Source organism: Camelina sativa, chromosome 8 (genome assembly GCF_000633955.1).
Source record: "Camelina sativa cultivar DH55 chromosome 8, Cs, whole genome shotgun sequence".
Classification (NCBI taxonomy): Eukaryota; Viridiplantae; Streptophyta; class Magnoliopsida; order Brassicales; family Brassicaceae; genus Camelina; species Camelina sativa.
In genome coordinates, this window is record NC_025692.1 from 1,760,647 (window position 1) to 1,782,593 (window position 21,947).

At 37.1% G+C, this 21,947-nt stretch overlaps 6 protein-coding genes across 9 annotated transcripts in view; 3 read left to right on the forward strand and 3 right to left on the reverse strand.

Annotated features, from left to right (window-relative positions):
• Positions 1-284, reverse strand: part of LOC104705596 (ATP synthase subunit O, mitochondrial-like) — a 2,161-nt gene extending 1,877 nt beyond the window's left edge. The window contains exon 1 of the mRNA XM_010421621.1: positions 65-284. Coding sequence (XP_010419923.1) covers positions 65-178 — 114 coding nt within the window. The 5' untranslated portion in view covers positions 179-284. The remainder of the gene's footprint in view (positions 1-64) is intronic.
• LOC104705597 (protein IQ-DOMAIN 1-like) lies at positions 1,356-4,538 on the forward strand. 2 transcript variants are annotated; one of them, XM_010421622.2, is made up of 6 exons: positions 1,356-1,653; positions 2,018-2,159; positions 2,255-2,560; positions 3,161-3,373; positions 3,458-3,589; positions 3,674-4,538. In XM_010421622.2, the coding sequence occupies exons 2-6, from the start codon at positions 2,091-2,093 to the stop codon at positions 4,280-4,282; spliced, it is 1,329 nt and encodes a 442-aa protein (XP_010419924.1). In that variant the 5' UTR covers positions 1,356-1,653; positions 2,018-2,090; the 3' UTR covers positions 4,283-4,538. The 2 variants fall into 2 exon arrangements, with proteins under 2 accessions (XP_010419924.1, XP_010419925.1); XM_010421623.1 differs by lacking the exon at positions 1,356-1,653 and adding an exon at positions 1,799-1,902.
• On the forward strand, positions 4,573-5,861 carry LOC104705598. Its single transcript, XM_010421624.2, has 3 exons — positions 4,573-4,785; positions 5,088-5,354; positions 5,629-5,861. Exons 1-3 carry the CDS (start codon positions 4,670-4,672, stop codon positions 5,714-5,716), a joined length of 471 nt encoding a protein of 156 aa, XP_010419926.1. The 5' UTR covers positions 4,573-4,669; the 3' UTR covers positions 5,717-5,861.
• Positions 6,037-12,169, reverse strand: LOC104705599 (flowering time control protein FY-like). Of its 3 annotated transcripts, none has more exons than XM_010421627.2 (18): positions 11,838-12,169; positions 11,648-11,736; positions 11,325-11,393; positions 11,101-11,205; positions 10,817-10,912; positions 10,644-10,726; positions 10,117-10,188; positions 9,949-10,046; positions 9,583-9,642; positions 9,425-9,485; positions 9,249-9,336; positions 9,086-9,149; positions 8,749-8,827; positions 8,459-8,548; positions 8,249-8,334; positions 7,566-8,017; positions 7,282-7,455; positions 6,037-6,316 (listed from the first exon to the last, which is right to left on the reverse strand). In XM_010421627.2, the coding sequence occupies exons 1-18, from the start codon at positions 12,013-12,015 to the stop codon at positions 6,260-6,262; spliced, it is 2,001 nt and encodes a 666-aa protein (XP_010419929.1). In that variant the 5' UTR covers positions 12,016-12,169; the 3' UTR covers positions 6,037-6,259. The 3 variants fall into 3 exon arrangements, with proteins under 3 accessions (XP_010419929.1, XP_010419928.1, XP_010419927.1); XM_010421626.2 differs by having other exon boundaries at positions 6,037-6,319; positions 11,838-12,168; XM_010421625.2 differs by having other exon boundaries at positions 6,037-6,322; positions 11,838-12,167.
• On the reverse strand, positions 13,370-17,487 carry LOC104709114. Its single transcript, XM_019228639.1, has 6 exons — positions 17,045-17,487; positions 16,816-16,936; positions 15,591-15,852; positions 15,217-15,416; positions 14,423-14,810; positions 13,370-14,019 (listed from the first exon to the last, which is right to left on the reverse strand). The coding sequence occupies exons 1-6, from the start codon at positions 17,485-17,487 to the stop codon at positions 13,370-13,372; spliced, it is 2,064 nt and encodes a 687-aa protein (XP_019084184.1).
• LOC104705600 (ADP,ATP carrier protein 2, mitochondrial) lies at positions 19,261-21,475 on the forward strand. The gene is made up of 4 exons (XM_010421628.2): positions 19,261-19,495; positions 19,881-20,379; positions 20,477-20,848; positions 20,962-21,475. The coding sequence occupies exons 2-4, from the start codon at positions 19,891-19,893 to the stop codon at positions 21,256-21,258; spliced, it is 1,158 nt and encodes a 385-aa protein (XP_010419930.1). The 5' UTR covers positions 19,261-19,495; positions 19,881-19,890; the 3' UTR covers positions 21,259-21,475.

Sequence of the window (21,947 nt, forward strand, 5' to 3'; positions counted from 1 at the left end):
AAAAAAAAAAAAAAAAAAAAAAAAAATGGGAGTTAAAAGATTCGATTTTGAAGAAAACGATTACCGCAGGGAAAAGCGAGCCTCCATGGGGATTGGATCTAGCGGAGGAGACAGAATCAGAAATGGAGATGTTCTTGAAGAAGGAGATCCCTGATCTGAAACGATTAGCCAAAGCCATTTTTTGTTGTTGTTGCAGATAGATTTTGATTGGAACCCTAGAAAATGAGAATAGTCAAGTCGATCAGCTGCTTTGACGAGAGAGCGAGCAAAGAGATGCAAACTGGTCAAGAGGAAGAAAATAACTACAAAGTGAAATTGGGCCTCACTGGGCTCACATTAATTTTTATTGGGCTTATTATAACCAGCTTAGGTGTGATTCGTTTTGCTCAGTCTTTTGTTCTTTTATGTCGTTAACATGTTTTTNTTTTTTTTTTTTTTTTTTTTTTTTTTTTTTTTTTTTTTTTTTTTTTTTTTTAACTATGGTTAAACATGTTACAAATGAGATAATTAGACAACTCATGTTCATTTTTTTTTCTTTTTATAAATCAGATCTTGTAGATTAGTAGTTTGTATTATTGCTAATATATCAGATATAGATGTGTATTCAAATTTTCCTTATGTGTAGTACAACAATGTTTTTCGATCTTTGCCTATTTAAAAAAAGATCTGAAAATGTATTTTTTTTATTTAATTACAATGTACAAAATATATATATATATATATATGGATGCAATTGGATTTTGAAAGTTTTGTCCTGTTGAGAGCGATACCACTTGGAGAATATGTTTTTTTCCATCTGAAAGATGTACAATGCGTTGTCATTGTCGTTTGACCAATTTTTTAAAAAGGTTTCACTATCATATATAGTAGTAAGTACCTAATCATCTTTGCAAATTAAGTCTTCAACATAAAGTGAAATGTGACTTTTGTAGCAGTATTGAAAGGTACACAAAGCACGATTAGTCTTTTAATTAGGGAAAACAAAACATGCATGATGGTCTTGATTTTGTTAATACATTACTTAACTAGTTTATTTTGTTGTAGTTTTATTGTTAAAGTGCTTTTTAAAAACTGATGTAGCTATTTCTGGATGGTCAAACTTATTTCATCTTTGACATTGTATATAATGCATTTATGAGTTGTGACTTTGGGATCTGTCTGAGGATATGTTTATGAATAACTTCCACATGGAGAGAGCATTTGTTTACTACATTTGAAATAAGGAGTAACTTTTTTACACATAAAAATATGATACTACTAGATCTTATTTAACTTTTCATGTAATGATTAATGTAGCTTAATAATAATTTAAAATCTTTGGAAGTAATATACAAAAATCAAGAACAAGTTTGTGGTAGCAAATTAGCAAAAGATCCATCCACACACACCAGAAATTAGGAGCAGGGGCAAGATGAGGGGTAAAAGTATAATTTCGAGTGGGAGCAATGAAGTGGCACGTTCACCTGTCGGCACCAGTGGAGAAGAGAACAAGGCTTCTTCTCTCTTGTTCACATTCATAATTTTATGAACAGTCAAGTCATCTTCGCTCATTGAAGAAGAAACCCCTCCTCTCCCTGAATCTTCTTGTTTCTGTCGATTTCACACAGTTTCAATCAAGCAAACGTTTTTAGAAATCTTTGACACCACCATCAAGTAAGCTTTTTTCTTTTTCTTTTTCTTTCTTTCATATGTTTTGTTTCAAATCTTGGAGACAGGCTTCAATTATGTGTTGTACCTGCATTGTGCTTTGTTAGGTACTTACCTTTTGCTTTTTGGTGTCTTTGTGTGATCTACTTTTTAGATTTCAGGACATATCTGCGGATTTTGGTTTTCCTAGGATCACTCTATTGTAATAATCTAGAATATTGATCTGAAGTATGATTCATCAAATCTAGGATAATGGTACTGAGAGATGTGTATTACTTGCACATTTCAGGGTTTTAGGCAATATGTATCCGTAGTGATTTGATTTGATTTTGGTCATTGTTTATATAAAAAGGTTCGGTTTTTGTTTCAGATTTGGTTGACTGATTGAGTGAGCGTTACCAGAGCATTACCAGAGCATTATAGCAGGTGATGGTTGTGCAACAATGGCTAAGAAGAAAGGCTTGTTCACTGTATTGAAAAGGATTTTTATTTCAGAAGCTAACTCAGAAAAGGTGAGGACATAAGGGAAAAAAAAAAATCTCATTCTTCTGCTGGTGATGGTTTCTGCATCTTGTTTGATTCTTCTTCTTCTTATGTATTTCTGCAGAAAGAGAAGAGAAGAAAATGGACGTTTTGGAAGCTTAGGATTAAAAAGAGATTACCTTCCATCACTGCACCTCCAGAGCACAGGACAAGTAATGAATCGTATGAGGAACAGAAGAAGGAAATTGTGTCAGATGTGGGTGAGATCAGCCAAGTATCTTGTAGTCGACAGTTAGATTCCATAGAAGAGTCAAAAGGTTCAACATCCCCAGAAACTGCTGATCTAGTAGTCCAGTATCAAATATTTTTAGATAGACAGGAAGAAGTTCATGCTGCTACTCGGATTCAGACTGCTTTTCGGGGTCATCTTGTAAGCTTGTGTACCCTTTTCTTATGTGATTTTCTTGGGAAAAAAATTGACTTCTTTTCGTGAAAAGTTATGTTATTAGCTTGTAGTTGTGTTGACTATAGTAGAGTAGGTTAGCTAGAGAGCTAACATGTTTAATGAAAGTTGAAAGTTAGTTTCGTGAAAAGTTATGTTAAAAGCCTTGTGTTAGTCTAATACTGAAGTTATGTTATTAGCTTGTAGTTGTGTTGACTATAGTAGAGTAGGTTAGCTAGAGAGCTAACATGTTTAATGAAAGTTTACGCAGGAATTGGGAATTCTGGATGAGTCTAGTATCGGGGTTAGGTAGTGGTTGAGAGCTAGATGACTTCTCTCATTGATCAATTTGTGTTACTTGTGTACTTTTTTGGTGAATTGAATGAAGGAGTTTATTGGTTCCAAACGTATCAGTATCTGTGTGTGAGTGTGTGCTGTTTATCATCATCCTGATGCATATATGTCCTGTTTCATTGACCTATTAAGTCTTGAGAGCAGATGTGAATGTATATTGAAGACGAGTGTTTTCTTATGTTCTGGTTTTTGGGTTGCTGATGACGCTGATGATGTTTTTGAACTTCATTGCAGGCAAGGAAAGCTCTACGTGCCTTGAAGGGAATAGTGAAGCTCCAAGCATATATCAGAGGTCGTGCCGTGAGACGCCAAGCAATGACTACACTAAAATGCTTGCAATCTGTTGTGAACATTCAGTCACAGGTCTGTGGTAAGAGAACACAGATTCCCGGAGGTGGTCACAGAGATTATGAAGAGGGCAATACATTCAATGACAAAATTCTCAAGGTACGTGTTTTGATCTAAAGAAGGCAACGTTTTTGAATACATTGCAGTAGTTTAGCGGTATGTAAGAGAATATTATATTTTCAGATGGACACAAACAGTCAAAAGAGATGGGACGATAGTCTTTTGACAAAGGAAGAGGCAGAGGCTGTGGTCATGAGCAAGAAAGAAGCTTCACTAAGAAGAGAAAGGATAAAGGAATATGCGGTCACCCACCGGGTATCTATGCGCTTGTTTAGTCTGGGATTATCTAGCTTTATAAGTTTCATATTGACCTGACCACTTATTCCTTGTAAACATCAGAAATCCGCGGAGTCATACCAGAAACGGAGTAACACGAAGTGGAAGTACTGGTTAGACGAATGGGTAGATACTCAGCTAACCAAAAGCAAGGAGCTCGAAGATCTCGACTTCTCACTGAAAACAAAACCTAAAGAGGAAACTTTGAATGAGAAGCAGCTTAAAACTCCAAGGAACTCATCACCAAGAAGATTGGTGAATAATCATAAAAGACAAGTTTCAATAAGTGAAGAGGAACAAAGCCCTGCCACGGTGGCTGTAAGTACACCAACTTATATGGTTGCAACAGAGTCAGCAAAGGCAAAGTCAAGATCTTTGAGCTCCCCAAGGATAAGACCAAGAAGTATCGACACACAGTCAGAGAGTTACTCGCCGTATAAAAACAAGCTATGCCTGACCACCTCAATGATGAGTGAAGCACCAAGCAAAGTCAGGATTGCAAACAATGGCGGTAATACTAGACCAAGTGCATACCAGCAACGGTCACCAGGGTTAAGGGGATTTAACATAGGGCCTTTGAAATCATGCAATAATAATACTCTGTTGAACGACCTGAGCATTAATTCAGAAAGATCACTACCCAGCTGGAACAAGCAGAGCAGCTTGAGATGAGTGGGATATTATTTGAACCCTGTATATACATCATACACATACGTTCTCTTGAGGGTCACAGTCTCATGTGTATCCATCAATCTTCTTTCGTTTTTTTTTTGTTTACATTTCTTTTGTTCATCTCAACTTCAGTTGGCTAATTTCACAAGGACAATATAAACATATTGTCTAATATGCAGCCCTTTCTCGGTTTGATCATACAGTACTGTATCTATAGATGAGACTCTCAGTTAACAATAAAGTTGAGTCACTGTTATTATTTGGCTTCAGAAGTCACACTAGAGATCAACTAGTCTATTTCATCATCGGTTTGTGTGTATATAAGTATAACAAAACGGCTGTAACGACGTCGTTTAGGAAGGAAGAGACCGCAAGGGTTGAGAAAGTATGTCACTCGTAGATTACGACGATTCTTCATCCGACGAAGATGTCTTAGCCGCCGAGGAGAAGCAACCACTCCCACAACCGCAACAAAAACCCTCTCCAATTCCTCCATCTAGACAGTGAGTGATTCTAGGGTTTCTGAAATTTTGGGAATTTTTTTTTTTTTCGATGAAATAAACAGTTATGACTAGTTTTGATTCATATAGCTTAGCTTTTCGATTCATATACTGTTCTTTAGTATAGATGCGTTTGTACAAGAATCTTAGTTTGCTAAAGTGAGTTCCTTTTGTTGATTTGGATCTTAATCAATTCTGATATTGAATGAATTGTTGGTGTCAAGGTTAAGTCTAGAGCATTGTATGTGTAAAGTTTTGGCCTTTTTGGGTATTGATGTTACAATATCTGTTGTGGGGGTTTATAGGAGATGTCAGCAGGAAGAGAGTGTTGAGAAGCTACCAGATGCATTGTTTCTTCTGGAGTCACCAACACTCGCACAGGTGACTGGTGGTGACCATGCTTCTGTTGTTGCAGCTGCAATGGCTGAGAGTGCATTACGGAAGAGGGACTTGAATGGGAATGCTTCTTCTCTTCCTCGTCGTCCCAAGGTACCAAGAGGAAATTTGCCTCATTCCAAGAATATTCCTGAAACTATGGGTAATGTGCTTGTACCTCCTCAGCTCAAGGGAAGGTTAGTCCATCACCTGATAATATTTTGGCCCGTTTCATTTCCATTTTCACTTTATCTCTTAAACTTAGAATGCTTTGGAGAAATGTTATGGAGTGTTATTGTTAGCAATCATTGAAAGAGTTGAATATGTACTTTAGTGCGTGATTTTTGTTTTAGGAGGTTATGAATTGTTGACTTTCTGGGCATCTTTACGAGAACTAGCTCCTGAAATTGAAGCAGTATCTTGTTTAGATCACTTTATGATCGAATAACTTGTGATTTTATCTATCTGCAGGAGCAATGTTGCCACAGAGGATATGAGCAGGCTTTTTGTGAAAAAACGGCAAGACTCCTCCAAGGCAAGATCTCCAAATCAGGAATAGTTTGGTCAAATTTGAATGGTTTTATATCTGTCTAATTGCCTAACTTTTGGTGCAACGTAACGGTGGTATGTTAGCAGATACGATGAGCATGTACTTTTCTCAATAATTTACGGAAGGAAAAAAACTGAAATTACCATTATGCTAACTTGCTAAGTGTTTTAGGGTGGTGACATATGGTGATTTCTTCGATTAATTCGTAGTGTACATATATGGACTGATAATTCCTATTTTGTGAAATTTACGTTGCATAAGCAAATGCCAAACAAAACACCAATTTTGAATATAAAAAAGAGGACATCAATCTTTATTTTAAGAACAAATTCAAACGAAAGTATTTTCCTTAGAAGTTTGTTAACGAAACCAAACTGAGTATTTGACATGTGAAAAATTCACTAAAGCTTCTGTAAACTAACTTGTTCAGCTAAAAGAATCAAAACATGAGCAGCAAAACCATTTCACAGTGTTGAATCATCTTGAAACCATCTCCTTAAAAGAAGTGGTCAAGTCTACAAACATGATATGTACTACTAATACAACGGTTGCCTACTGATGTTGCTGATTGTTGTTCGGTGGAGGGCCTGGAGGTAAAGGCGGCTGCTGCTGCTGCTGCACAATTTAAAATAAAGAGAACAGATTAGTCAGACGAATTTTCGGCTGTTTTCACTATACCAAGAAAAACTAGCTAGTAAGATTCAAACTAGCTGCAAAAGTTATCTGGTTCAATCGTATCAGGATGTTTTGCATTGTTGTTTAGAAATCTTGCTTATTTACTGTAAAACCTCTATAAATTAATACTCTATAAATTAATAATCACTATAAATTAATAAATTTTGCTGGTCCCAAGTCGGGCCAGTGTAAAAATTAACAATATTCGATAAGATAATAAGATAATAATTTTTTTGAAATCTCAATGTAAAATATGGTCCCAATAATATCATAAATTAATAATCATGTAAATTTATATATATATATACACTGATATAATAGTGCATGTTTCTCCTAAAACTCATTTCTATAGAACAATTGTAATGTTGTATTTTCAAACTATAATGATATCTCTAAAATATTTTATAACATGTCATACAAATAATTAAATTTTAAAGTTTTAATTTTTAGATATGCATCATTTACAATTTGATAATTAGACAGATTATTAAAATATGAGAATTGATATTATTATTATTCATAAATTTGAATTTATGTATGTCTGTGTATAAGTCAATTTTTTTATAGTATTTGTAATTTATTGTCAATAATGCTTTATAAATATTACAAGTTCAATTCCTAAACCATAAAATTTATAACATCTGAAAGTTTAATCTTATGTTGCTATAATTGTTCCAATTCATAATTTAAAAAAAAAATAAACAATTAAAAATATATCTATAAATTAATAATTATTAATTTACACTATAAAATAATAATTATTAATTTATAGATAAATTAATATCACTATAAATTAATAAAACGTCTTTGTCCCAACATTATTAATTTATAGAGGTTTTACTGTATGTGAAACCTTAAAGGGTATACTAAATAACCGAAGTATAGTGCTTAGATGGAACCTGTTGGAAAGGGTTGTTGTAGCCTGGCATCATTTGTGGACGGTTGAAACCACCACGTCCTTGAGGATACATTTGGGGTCCCCCACTGCTTGGAGGTCCTTGAAATACGACTCCTGAAGGAGCACCCATAAAATGACTTTGCGACATCTGAGGATTCATGCCACCTTGCATTCCCTACTCCAACAACAAGTGAAGATTTAGAATCTCGCCTCTACACGGTAAAAATGATTTTTAAACAAATATCACTAAGGTCATAAAACAAAGAGGAATCCAACTCATGATACCATTGATCCAGGCATCTGATGAGACATAGGCATTGAGGAAGATGGCATGTGACCGTGAGGAGGCATTTGCATAGGCCGGGGAAGATGATGAGGGTGCAATGGCATATGGGATGATGGTGGTAGCTGATGGTGAGGCATATTAGGCATTGGAGGCATTTGCTGGGGATGGCCTTGGTGGTGTTGTTGTTGCTGATACCCTTGCTGCTGGCCACTTCCAAGAAGTGATGGGTGGGGACCAGGTGGCAGCGGCGGAGCACCCACTGCCATTGAACCTGGAAGAGACTGTTTATGTTCCCCTTGAGAGGATGCATCAAATGGCATTGCTATTCCGATTCCTGGGATGGTCCCCTCATTCCGTGTCAGCCCAGGCACAAATGCTCCAGGAATTGGCGATGCCTCAGATGGTTGGAAATTATCAGGCTGGCGATTACCAAAACCTTTTTCATTATAGCCTAGTACAGATTACACTAATTAGTACACACAAATCAGTGAACTACAGCTTCAATTCCTCTTTAAAACCAGTCATTATAGCATAGGACTGACCCTGCCAGGGCCCGACCAGTTAAGCCTATCCCAACATCTTTACTACTCATATGAATAAGGACAGAGTATTATGCACTACCCACACCTTTCCATTAAGATGCCTACTAAAAAAATCAGATACTAATAGCCTAGAAAAAAACCTTGGTTCTGCATAGGAAGGACATCTCGGGGATTATCTGCAGGCCTGTTTCTGCACCAAAACTTGGTTGTGTGATCATTGCTACCACTGCAGATATTAAGGTAAGAAATCAATATCTGAAGCATTATTTAACCAAAAGCATAGCTAACCACAGAACGTCATAAAATGAAACTGTAAGAAAGTCTTAGAACCAGATTATCGTAATTGCTACCTGCAAAGAAGATATCCAATAGGATGCCATGCAAGATCCCAAACACTGTTATCATGAGCATTTGGGATTTCAATCTGCGGGTTTTCATGCCTGGGAATTAAGAAAGTATTTCAAAATTAGGCACACCTCGGACAAAATCCACAAATTAAAGGTACGGTAAGATGCTACTAGTATGTAGATGCGTCCATATGAAATGTAGACAAGAAACACTGTTGTAAGTGATTATAGCAATAGCAGTATGACTATGAACTAAGAAATAAGACAGCATATTGCTGCACAACAGTACGTACCCCACAACCCAATGACAAATAGATCCGTCAGAGCTCCCACTGACAAAATATTCCTCATGGAAGGGATGCCACGCCAAAGCTTCAAAAGAGTTCAACAACTTGTGATTAGAAATAGTTGCAAATAAGAAATGTCGAAGAAACAAATTGAGAACTCTCATCCATTGGATAATAAGAAAAGTCTGGTGTGTTGATCCCCATAAGTAAAGCATGGGTACAATAATAATCATACGAAGGCATATACTTAAGTAGACAATGTACAGAAAAGTAATTTTATGCAGGAAGTTTCTCTGCTTTCACGTGTTTGAAGACATGTACATTACAGAATTTAAAAGCTTACATGTTACATCTTTCGTGTGCCCACGAAACGACTCAAGCTCCTTCATAGTCCTTATATCATACAGCTGCAGGTGACATGCATAGGTGTCAAACAAATGCTTCCATGATGCACAGAAAAAAATATCGTTTACATATCAATAGACCCGAAACAAAGTGAGCCTTACCTTGATTATCTGATCTTTCGAGGCCGTTAAAAGCCAATTGCCATTTTGGTTCCACTTGACACTAAGCACTATGTTTTTGTGACCATGACTGCAGAAGTGAAAATTGGCCATCAAATTTGTCAAAGCTCTGAACATGAAATTTTAATAAAATATATATTACTTTATGTACCGCTTACAGTGAGCAAAGCTCTCTCGCAGTTCTAGTATCCCATAGTTTGACAAGTTGGTCTTTTCCACCTGACAACACAGATTGACACGATCAATACTCACCTAAAGAAAAAAACTGTGAAATATACAACTGTTTTTCAAAATAGAAGTCTATCGAATAATGTACCAGAAACTAGTAGGGACTTTGTCGGGTGCCAGTCAACGCTCTTGACATCCCAACCATGGCCTGCCTGAGTCAAAATATATAGAACCCTTTGGTCACGTCAAAAATTCTCAGATGTTACGAATATGAAGAAAACTGAGAAAACACGCCGTCAAAAGGATAGAAAAAGTGTTATATGCACCAATATGGAGCCTTCAAAAGTAACTAACTTTACATGGCGTAACATTGAGCCAAATCTCAATAACACCTTTTTCAACGTAGCCTAAGGGTCCATTCTAGTGACATACAACACCTCTCACGGCCTTCTAAAATTCAAATTTGACCAGCAAGCAGTTAACTATCTGCCACCAATTGTTCAAATCACATTACCGGTTAATGAGCTTTCTTCTTGGCACTTGGCAAAATCCCAGACTTTAACAGTCGTATCATCAGAACACGAGCAGAACTTCAAAGCTGTTTTACAAAAACTGAGTGACACACATTGTTAATTTTGAAGAGATTCATTTAATGCAATTTAACATATCAAACATTTTTTACCTTAAATCGCGAACTGATTCCTTGTGAGCAGTTTTGTTGACTTTCACATTGTTCATATTGTTCTGCCAATACCTGATACATAAGAAACAACTAATCTTTACCGTGACAGCAAATCTAAATGTCAATCATAGAATTCTGAGCTTCTCATTTACATCTACACACAAGTTAGGGACTGAAAGAAAAAGAAAAAGAAAAAATACTTTTTTTTGTCTCCCTACCTATAGCGCCATATCCTTATATAGGTTGATCATGTGTAGTGACAGCAAAATATAAATGTTAATCATACATTTCTGAGCTTCTCATTTACATCTACACACAAGTTAGGGACTGAAAGAAAAAAATATACTTTATTGTGCCTCCATCATCACCAGAAACAACCATACAATTGTCATCGGTTCTCCTTACCGTCGACCTTATATAGGTTGAACATGTGTAGTGACAGCAAAATCTAAATGTTAATCACATAATTCTGAGCTTCTCATTTACATCTACACACAAGTTAGGGACTGAAAGAAAAAAAAATATACTTTATTGTGCCTCCATCATCACCAGAAACCATATAATTGTCATTGTGGCTCCATACCATCGACCTTATAGGTTGATCATGTGCCTGATAATGACAGCAGATTTTAAAAGTCAATACCAGGAGCAGCGGCTATAAAAAAATCGAAACATAAGTTCTATTATCTGAGAAACTAACCTGAAGAATCATTTCAAAATTAAAAGATTGCCCATTCCAAAGAGTAAACTCCCCACTTTGGGAGCCCGTGATAAGACGCCTTCCTGAAGGTGTCCACTAAATACAAGAAACCCAATCAACAATGATCGCATTAAGTCGAACTTAACAGAGGTAAAAAAAAGATGGCATTAAGTCGAACTTAACAGAAGTAAAAAAAAAAAGATCGCATTAAGTCGAACATAAGAGAGTTAAAAACATGGCAAATAGAGAATAATAGAAAACATCAAGCTGTTAAAGGGATATACCAATACACGGTTGATTGAACAACGATTCTTGTTTAGAGATGTGTGAACAAACTTTGCAGCAAAACTTGTTGAAGGATTATCTGAATAGGAAACTGTGGGAAGCATCTGAAACATTGATATAAAAGTTAAATCATTAAAAAACTGGAAAAAAAAAAAAAGAAAAAAAAGAATGATACTGAGATCAAAATCGTATAGCATAACCAAGAAAAGCAAAGAAATCAAACATCAACTGCTGCAGCTGGGGTTGCTTGCAAAAAGGTCCTATCCCTTGAGTCTCGCTGCCATGTTCGAGCCTGAACAAAAACATATATGGAGTAAACAAAGTCTGTACTTCCACATTTAAACCACATATCCATATCAGTTGCATTCCATAAAAGACCATGTTATCTAATGACTCTTGAGATAAAAGGGTCTGGAGAATTCAATTGGGGAGGGATGAGGATATGAGTATAGAGATAAAGTCGAAAACTTTACAGAAAACAAGAGAAATATAATCAAGGGGGTCTAACGAAGAAGTAGCATAACAGCAACGGGGGAATACAATTACCTGAATGTATTTCACAACGGTGCTGGTGTAATCAACAGCTCTTCTCTGAGTATGCTTTCTCATACGTTTCGCCCCAAAACTGTCATGTGCTGCGGCGACATCAAACAAAGAGAAATCAGATCTCATAAGTTAATTCACAAATCGAAAAAAAAAAAGACAAAAAGGTCGAGTCTTTAAAAGTTATAGTTACGGTCGAAGGCAGATGAGTGGTGGTAGTCGGCATTGATGTTAGTGGAAAAAGCTGATGACTGCCGCATCATAGACGGTGGCGGCATCTGTGAACCCCTGTGCATATCGCTGCCGGGGATAGGTCCCCCTAAGTGCTGATTTTGTATCGGTGGGAGCTGTTGCATCGATTCACCGTACATAATTTTGCAAAGATTAGGGGTTTTTCCTGTTTTTTTTCTTCTCGGCAAAGCCAACCCCTCGAAGTTAGGGTTCAAAGCCTTTGGCCCTTGAGAAGTGTATCGGTGTACGCCGGTCGGTTCTAAACAAGCGATAACTATTATGTCAGCAATTAATTAAGAACTCGATTAGTTTACTTTTTTTTTTTAGGCTTTTTAATCTCCACGAATGTAATGTTTGTGATTGTGAGGTTTCTTTTGTGTATATATATATTATGTTGCAATTTTTTTTTTTGGTCAAACAAACCCTATTTCATTAAGCTAGTGACAAGAGCTCACCTCTAAGATGAGTCTTTACAACTGTCAACATACTTACATGGGAAGATATGAAGACAAATATTAATAGGTTCTTAGCTAACTACATTATCCCAACATGAAAATAAGGATACAAACATAGAGTACAACAACATAAGCTAATACTTAAAAGATAGAAGGGCATACAAGCCAAATATATAGGGTGAACCACAAAGCCGATAGTCCACATAAGATGGCGAAAGACTGTCCAAGAATGAATCACCGGTCGCAAAACGACAAATTGCCACAATGGAATACAAAGATTCCGATGGGTTTTTAAAAACCTAACTCATACTAATGACGAATCATTAGCTCCTTAGAAAAGGAGACAACATGTAGGGGGAAATGAATTCCCAAAAGGGGTCCAAAGTACAGCCACCTTGCCGCACCATGTTGAAAAATCTATACCAAGTGGATAGTGAAGAGCGGAGATCAAGACGTAGCAGTGTAGTAAAGGGAGTGCAGATGATCAAAGAAAGCCAACAACAACAACCATAACTTGAGCAAAATCTCTTCGAGGAGGAAGTTTTCATAAAATGAACTTCATTGAATTTTACTTGGCCTAATAATAAAAAACACAGGCTCATTAACCAGGAAAGCAAAAGTTGGTCCATATACAAGATGATATTTTCTAGGCATGTTAGGCCCAATAACAAAAAATTAAAACTCTGGCCCAATAACCAGGAAGGTAGAATCTGGTCCATCAGGGTTTTGATACTTTCTGGACCCAAGTTCTTGGTTTTGCACCAGAGGTAGCGGCGGTTAGCCGGAGAGGAGAAACAGAACGGCGGTTAGCCGGAGAAGAGAAACAGAACGGCGGTAGATCTTTACATGCTCTTGAAGTCGATTTCACCTGCACTTTGGAGGGGACTCTTCTGAAGACTACCGAATTTGAAGGATGTAGAAGAACAACCGACCTAAATGGTGGGAGCATGGGCACAAAGGCCGAGCCACAAGAGGTTCTCGACGACGGCGAGATGCATCGTCGGAAAAAGATAGCAAGCGACATGGGCAGATCTACCTTTTAAGAAAGCACCAAAATCGGCGATGTAAAACGAGAGGGTTGAAGCCAGAGAGAAACTCGGAGGACGACAAGCAAGCCAGCATCGTCGCTGTTAGGCCTCACGCAACTTACGGCGGAAAGAACTCCGCTAGGCAGAGATCTCGAGATAACCGAGAGCAACGAAAGCTCCATCATTCGAGATTTCTTGGAGGCGCAAGAGTCAAAGATAATTCTCGGCGTTGGAAAACCATTACACCGGAAGGATAGCGTGACTTCGAGAAGGGTCATCTCGCTGGCAAGAACATCACCAAAAGATTTGTTTTGCTCCACCAACATATCCATGAGTTTCACATCTGAAGGAAGAAGATCTGAATATGGGGAGAGCATCAGAGCCATCGGAAGAGGCAGGTAAGTGGCCGACGGTGGTATGCAAAAGTATAACTCTTCGGGAACCTCCCGAGAAAATCTAGATCTGATGGATCTGAGGAGATAAACGAGAGTAAACTCGAAATTAACAGAGGGTAGAAGGATGGAAAGATGCATAAGAGAACTAAGAGGAGGATGAGCAACCCGACGCCGGCGAGCAAAAGCTCTACCGGCGTCGGAAAGTAAAACTACGCTTGAAGCCTCGACAATGGTGCCTTTTGCAATTAAGTGCCCGCTGCAATTTTCTTTTAGTATAAATTTTAAAAAATCTTGTTTTTTAAAAAAATTGTAAAAATTCTATAATTTAGTTTTTTTTTATATACGAGAAATATACAATTTGCTTATGTTTGATTCAGTTATCAGTTTTCATTTAGAAATTTAGAAGTTAGCATTCGTACTTTAGTAGTTGTACAAATAAGATCATTGTTGTGTTCAGTGGCCCAGCTAGAAAATCTATCCACCAGGGTCATATTTTTTTTAAGCAGAAAAAATAATAATTAAAACCATAAAATTGTCATTACAACTACAAAAGATGCACTCGACATTCACTCATATCTTGAAATCGTCTTATCACTGATTCGTTTGTAATAGTGTTAAGTATTTGTTTTTCAATAAAACAAACAAGACAATCACTTAAAAATATATCACCAATACGATTACGCAATGTCGTCTTCACAAAAGTCATTGCAGAGAAACATCGTTCGACGGTTGCAGTCGCAACAGGGAGAATCAGAGATAGCTTCAGAAGACGATATACCAAAGGATGTGAAAGATGTTTTCTTGTCTCCACCATCAAACGTGCAAGATCACTAAAACTCTTTAAATCTGTAAACCTTTCATCTCTTTGCACATTGTCAAGATATATCTCAAGTTGCAGATCAAGAGATTTACGCTCCATAAAGCTAAAATCTTCTGGATAAAACTCAGCCAATCTCATGAGCAATGACTTATCAAACTGCCGAAAAGAATCTATTGGACTCAAGGATGATATGCAAACAAGTAGTTCAGAATTTACCTCATCAAAACGATCATTAAACTCTTGAAGTTGCATATCTAAGACATTGTAGAAACAGTCCACCTTATAGTGATGCAAGTTGGTTAGGCCGGTCTTTTTCCTTGGTCTTCTTGAGTCAACAAAATCTTCCTCCATTATGACCAGCCCAATGTCATTTTGCTCACAAAATGAACTAATTTTAGCCATAAAAGCATCCCATCCATCATCTCTAAGCTTTTGCAACTGACTTTTAGTTGATTCCACCAATGAAATAGCATTCAAGATATCTTGGTCTTTTCTTTGTAAAGCCTTTGATAAACTATCAGTGAGACCCATAACAAACAGCATCAAGTGTAGATAGAAAACAAAATCAAAGGTGTGAAAATACTTGAGAATTCCATATGCCTGTTGTGGAGTCTGTGCCTTCATCCTGGATATACTCAAGAACTTTAACTACAGAAGAAAACAGCTCAACAAGTCGCAGTAAAGTCTTATAATGTGAACCCCAACGAGTATTTCCAGGCCTTTGAAGAGAAATTTCTTGATTCAACCCAGTTCCAGTCTTAATTTCACCATTGTTAATCCCTTCTTCCACTATTTTTCTGTAGTTTTCCCGGATCATATCTTTTCTCTTGCAAGAAGCTCCAACCACATTCAACAAAACAGAAATCATGTCAAAAAATTCTCCAACTTCAAAATGCTTTTTTGCTACTGCCATGACAACTAGTTGTAGTTGATGAGCAAAACAATGAACATAATAAGCTGAGCTGCTTTCTTTCAAAACCAATGATCTTAGTCCATTGAATTCTCCTTTCATATTACTAGCTCCATCATATCCTTGTCCTCTCACCTTTTTCATACTCAATCCATACTTCGCAAACAAAGAATCAATAGCACACTTCAAAGATAAAGAAGATGTCTCCTTCACATGAATAACACCAACAAATCTTTCTTTGACTATCCCATACTTATCAACGAAGCGAAAAACCACTGCCATTTGCTCTTTGTCTGATACATCAGTAGATTCATCTACCAGCAAACCAAAGACATCATTATCAATTTCTTCAATAATAGATTTAGTTACCTCTTCCGCAAAGCAATGCACAATGTCCTTTTGAATTGGAGGAGATGTCATCTGATTGTTTTTAGGAGCATTATTCAAGACAACTTTTTTTACAACCTCATTTTGACCAGCGGTATACTTCAGAAGCTCTAAGAAATTACCTCTATTAGCTGACTCATCTGACTCATCATGATCACGAAATGGTAATCCTTGATGTAACAAATGTCTAGAAACATCAATGGAAGCATTCAGTCGAATTATGTAATCATTCTTCACAACATCGCTCTGTTTATGAAGAGCATGTTTGATAGACTGACCTTGCCTCATCAAATACTCACATTTTCTTTTGGCATTGTTGTGAAAACTATTCACATCAGATCCCACATGTTGATTCAACCCTGCAACCCCTTATTCCAACCACAAAAAACAGTTGATACAAAGCAATCACTCCCACCTTGATTTTGAGCTTGATCTCTGAATAAGTAACAACACAAACAAAAAGCTTTATCGTTCTCCACACTATATTCCAACCAATCACCATACATATCAAACCACTTTAGATTACAACGTCGAAGCACCCCTCCAATTGCTGTTTGTTTAAAACGGTGACCACGAGGTTGACAAGGTCCTCTAATCAAATATTTGCGCCGTACTTCATCTCTTTGATTAGGATGATAGCTTATAATTCTTTTCCTCTTCGCTGGATCCCAGGGCAAATCATCCAAATCAATATCATCAGACGGTGGAGTCTTCCTTTTCACGACGAAGCGATCCATTTTGTTTATTGTTTCCTACACACAAAAGTCAAAATCATATAAGAGTGAGCTGTGAGCATGTGAAGATCATGGACGATTAACACAAACAGAGCTATCAAAATCATATAAACTATAAAGAGTGACAGTTAACACCAACAGATAGGTAAATTTAATAAATNATTGGAGGAGATGTCATCTGATTGTTTTTAGGAGCATTATTCAAGACAACTTTTTTTACAACCTCATTCTGACCAGCGGTATACTTCAGAAGCTCTAAGAAATTACCTCTATTAGCTGACTCATCTGACTCATCATGACCACGAAATGGTAATCCTTGATGTAACAAATGTCTAGAAACATCAATGGAAGCATTCAATCGAATTCTGTAATCATTCTTCACAACATCGCTCTGTTTATGAAGAGCATGTTTGATAGACTGACCTTGCCTCATCAAATACTCACATTTTCTTTTGGCATTGTTGTGAAAACTATTCACATCAGATCCCACATGTTGATTCAACCCCTGCAACCCCTTATTCCAACCACAAAAACCAGTTGATACAAAGCAATCACTCCCACCTTGATTTTGAGCTTGATCTTTGAATAAGTAACAACACAAACAAAAAGCTTTATCGTTCTCCACACTATATTCCAACCAATCACCATACATATCAAACCACTTTAGATTAAAACGTCGAAGCACCCCTCCAATTGCTGTTTGTTTAAAACGGTGACCACGAGGTTGACAAGGTCCTCTAATCAAATATTTGCGCCGTACTTCATCTCTTTGATTAGGATGATAGCTTATAATTCTTTTCCTCTTTGCTGGATCCCATGGCAAATCATCCAAATCAATATCATCAGACGGTGGAGTCTTCCTTTTCACGACGAAGCGATCCATTTTGTTTATTGTTTCCTACACACAAAAGTCAAAATCATATAAGAGTGAGCTGTGAGCATGTGAAGATCATGGACGATTAACACAAACAGAGCTATCAAAATCATATAAACTATAAAGAGTGACAGTTAACACCAACAGATAGGTAAATTTAATAAATTCGAAACTAAAACAAAGCAAAATCACAATTTTTTTGACATTAACACAAACAGAGCTTAAGAAATTTATTTTTAATAATAGACAGTATTGAACTTAGTTAAGGAAATTTAATATACAAAAAGTTTATATTCAAGTACCTGGAAATCTAATCTTAGAAGTTATAACTCTTGAGTTTTGGAACAAAGAAGAAGAAAACTCATATACAATATCTGAAAGTTGAAAAAGAACAAAGAAGAAGAAGCTGAACAGTTGTTTTTCGTTTTTAGGAGGCTCACGTAGGTAGACAAAAAAAAAAGACAAGATATTAGATGGGCTCTTAAACAATTCTATATTTACTAAAATTAGTTGGGCTCAATATTTCATACGGAAAGCCTTAAACTTAAAGCCTTATTGTGTTTTAATATTTCACATGGGTCAATTATAACGTTGGACAAAATTTTATCTGGGTCAATTTTGTTATTGCATAAGGGTCATTTTTTTTTTCATAAAAATTCAACTAATTTTTAAAATTTCATCAGGATCAATTGACCCTGGTAATGGTTCACTGCCTCCGCCCATGATTATAATACACTACAGCATCACAAAGCCTGAAGATTACAGAGTAATTTAAGTCAAATATCTACAACAAATAAAAACATCCCATGGATGATGGATCAGTGACCATTATAGAAATCAACTAGAATTTTGTACAATGCGTCGATCCTAGCGGACTGCAAACGCCAGAGTCTATAATTTGACGCCAGTGGTGGACTGAGCTTGTTGTGTGTTTCATGTTATTTTGACCCAATTATGAATGGGTATATATATATATATATATATATATATATATATATATATATTTTTAATTAAAGAAATGGTTAAAACTAGGCCTGGGCATAAAAACCGTACCCGAATATTCAATCCGGAACCCGATCCGAAAAACCGGGTTCGGGTTGGGTACGGGTTTGCCTATAAAACCCTATTGGGTTATATTTTCTAATACCCGTGGGTTCGGATTAGGGTCGGGTAATATCCGATACCCGTTTGGGTACCCATTAAATCCGAACATATAAACATATTTATAATATTTATCATTAATATAATACAATTACCCCAAAATTATGATTATAATTTTGAATATTTCATTTAGTTTTATACCTAAATATTAAAAATAATCAAAATATCTAAAATATTTTGTTATGTAAGTCAAAATTTAACTAAATTTATTTAAATTTAATTATATTTTTTCGGGTACCCGGTAGTTCGGGTACTAATCGGGTTCTAAAATTTGTAACTCAAACCGACCCGAACCCGATAGTACCCAAACCGAACCGAACCCATATATCTAAAAATACCCAATGGATTCTATTTTTCTAAACCCGTTTACCCGAACCTGAATGGATAATACCCGAACCCGAACAGGTTACCCGAATGCCCAGCCCTAGTTAAAACGTCATCATGGATTCATGGTTGACTACCAAAAATCTCAAAATAAAAATAAATAAATGTTTCCTGATTTTAGGCGCCAAAAAGCTGGCAAGATCCAAGGGCCATTAACGCAGTTTATACCTTTCCATAAACCAATTTATTTCCTTTAGTAATCACAATACAACGATTCACAATCAATCTTATTCCACTCTCGATGATCTAACGGTTTAGAGCTTCAGAACGCACATTAACGAGCGTTACACCTGATTTCTATCTAGTGCGACCCTATTTTTCCGAGAAGGGCAATAAAAGAGACTCGACTCTTCGCCACACAAAACGCATATTCTCTCTTCGTCTTCTTCTTCTTCGCTCACACCTCACCCGACAACTAAGGGCGAAGAATCTCGCTCCCTCTGTTTCGCATTGCCATCGATTTTTTTCTTAGGTAATTTTTGGTTACTCTCTCGCTTGAAAATCTCTTTGTTTCTCTCTGTTTCTTCATTTGCTTTTTTTTATTGATCTGTTTTCACAGTCTTATCAAAACAAGGTAAAAATGTTATAGTGGTGTCTCGTTTTGTATCGACGATCTGATGGTTTCCATGCGTAATTATTCTTGATTCAGTTTGAACGTAGATCGCGTGTCGAGTGTGAATGTTTTGATAACAATAATAGATCCCATCTGCTTGTGGAAATGATTTGGCTCTGTTTCTTAATATTCCCACCATTTTGTTACTAATGTATGGATCTATTGTGCGGACCTCGTTGACGGTTCTGAATATGATCATATTAGATTGATGTTGTTACTTTAATGTTTGTTTACTTTTTTGTAGAGAGGTCAAAATGGTTGAACAGACTCAGCACCCCACGATTCTTCAGAAGGCTTCTTCTGGCCAGTTCTTGCGTTCTAGTGTTTCTCAGGATGTTAAGGGTTATGCTTCCGCTTTTCAGAGCCCTGCTACATACCAAAGTCGAGCATCATACGGAAACTACTCGAATGCTGCGTTTCAATATCCTCTTGCGGCCGCATCTCGGATTGCTACTACTACTTCTCCTGTGTTTGTCCAAGCTCCAGGAGAGAAAGGGTTCACTAACTTTGCTGTTGATTTCCTTATGGGTGGTGTTTCTGCTGCTGTCTCTAAGACTGCTGCTGCTCCCATTGAGCGTGTCAAGCTTTTGATTCAAAACCAGGATGAGATGCTCAAGGCTGGCAGGCTCTCACAGCCCTACAAGGGTATTGGTGACTGTTTCGGCAGGACTATTAAGGATGAGGGTTTTGGTTCTTTGTGGAGAGGAAACACTGCTAACGTTATCCGTTACTTCCCCACTCAGGTTAGTTTAGCTACACTTCTTTGCTTTTTTTTTTTTTTTTTAAATGTTTACTTATATATAATGCATTGGTTACTGATCTATATCTTTCACTTGCTAGGCCTTGAACTTTGCATTCAAAGATTACTTCAAGAGGCTTTTCAACTTCAAGAAAGACAGGGATGGCTACTGGAAGTGGTTTGCTGGTAACTTGGCATCTGGAGGTGCTGCTGGTGCCTCATCCCTTCTCTTTGTGTACTCTCTTGACTATGCACGTACCCGTCTTGCCAATGACTCTAAGTCTGCCAAGAAGGGAGGTGAAAGGCAGTTCAATGGTCTTGTTGATGTCTACAAGAAGACCCTCATGTCGGATGGTATTGCTGGACTTTACCGTGGATTCAACATCTCCTGTGCTGGTATCATTGTCTACCGTGGTCTTTACTTTGGACTGTACGACTCTGTGAAGCCTGTTCTCCTCACTGGAGACATGCAGGTTCGTTTGAGCTCTACTCTTTTACATACATAAAGTGACATCTTAAGAAATAAGGGGTCCTGTCTTGTTTGATTCTAATGTTGGTATATCTCTTTCCGTGGTGGACATTTCAGGACAGCTTCTTCGCTAGTTTTGCTCTTGGATGGCTCATCACCAATGGAGCGGGTCTTGCATCCTACCCGATTGACACGGTCCGAAGAAGAATGATGATGACATCAGGTGAAGCAGTGAAGTACAAGAGTTCGATGGATGCCTTCCAACAGATCCTGAAGAACGAAGGAGCCAAGTCACTGTTCAAGGGTGCTGGTGCCAACATCCTGCGTGCTATTGCAGGTGCTGGTGTGCTTGCTGGCTACGACAAGCTGCAGTTAATCGTCTTCGGCAAGAAGTACGGATCTGGAGGTGCCTAAGTTACTAAATCCCCCAGTCACTTATAAAGCTTCGTCCTTTCTTTTTCTATTATTCTTGCAGTTTCATACTTGAGAAAAAAAAAAGATATTGATGACATATTTTCCCGTTAAATTAGAGATGAGCAAGGGGAAATTTATCTTTCGGCCATAAGTTTTTTTTTTGTTATATGAAATAAAATTTTGTTTGGGAGGGAGATTTAACTCCTTCGAACCAAAACACGATGTTACCGTTCGGTAGCGTAGTGCATATTTGTTGTTCTTTCTATTAGTAGTATCTCGTGAACACTATTGATAGAGATGTGGAAAAAAACGCCGAAGTAAGGCAAATCAGAGTTATCGAATTAACAAATTGGAAAGATAAAAGTAAGACGTGGAAGTTACCTATCTATCACGATAAGTTCATTCAGGCAACTCAAAAATGTCTAAGTAACGTAGATTTTTGAGTGCGTAGCGCGTAAACTGACAGCTATGATCAGATTCTCGGGAGCTCAATAGCAGGAGCACGTTTCCAAAAGTAAGAAAAACCTCAAAATATGAAGTTGAAAGTAGTAAGAAAAACCAAAACTACACGCAAGTTGTATTGGCCATCTGTAAGTCATATTTGCCAATCCTTACCATTTGTATGTTACAAGCTGTCAAGCCATGTGATCAATAACCGTATTTTGGGGAATATTACAACGACCACGACA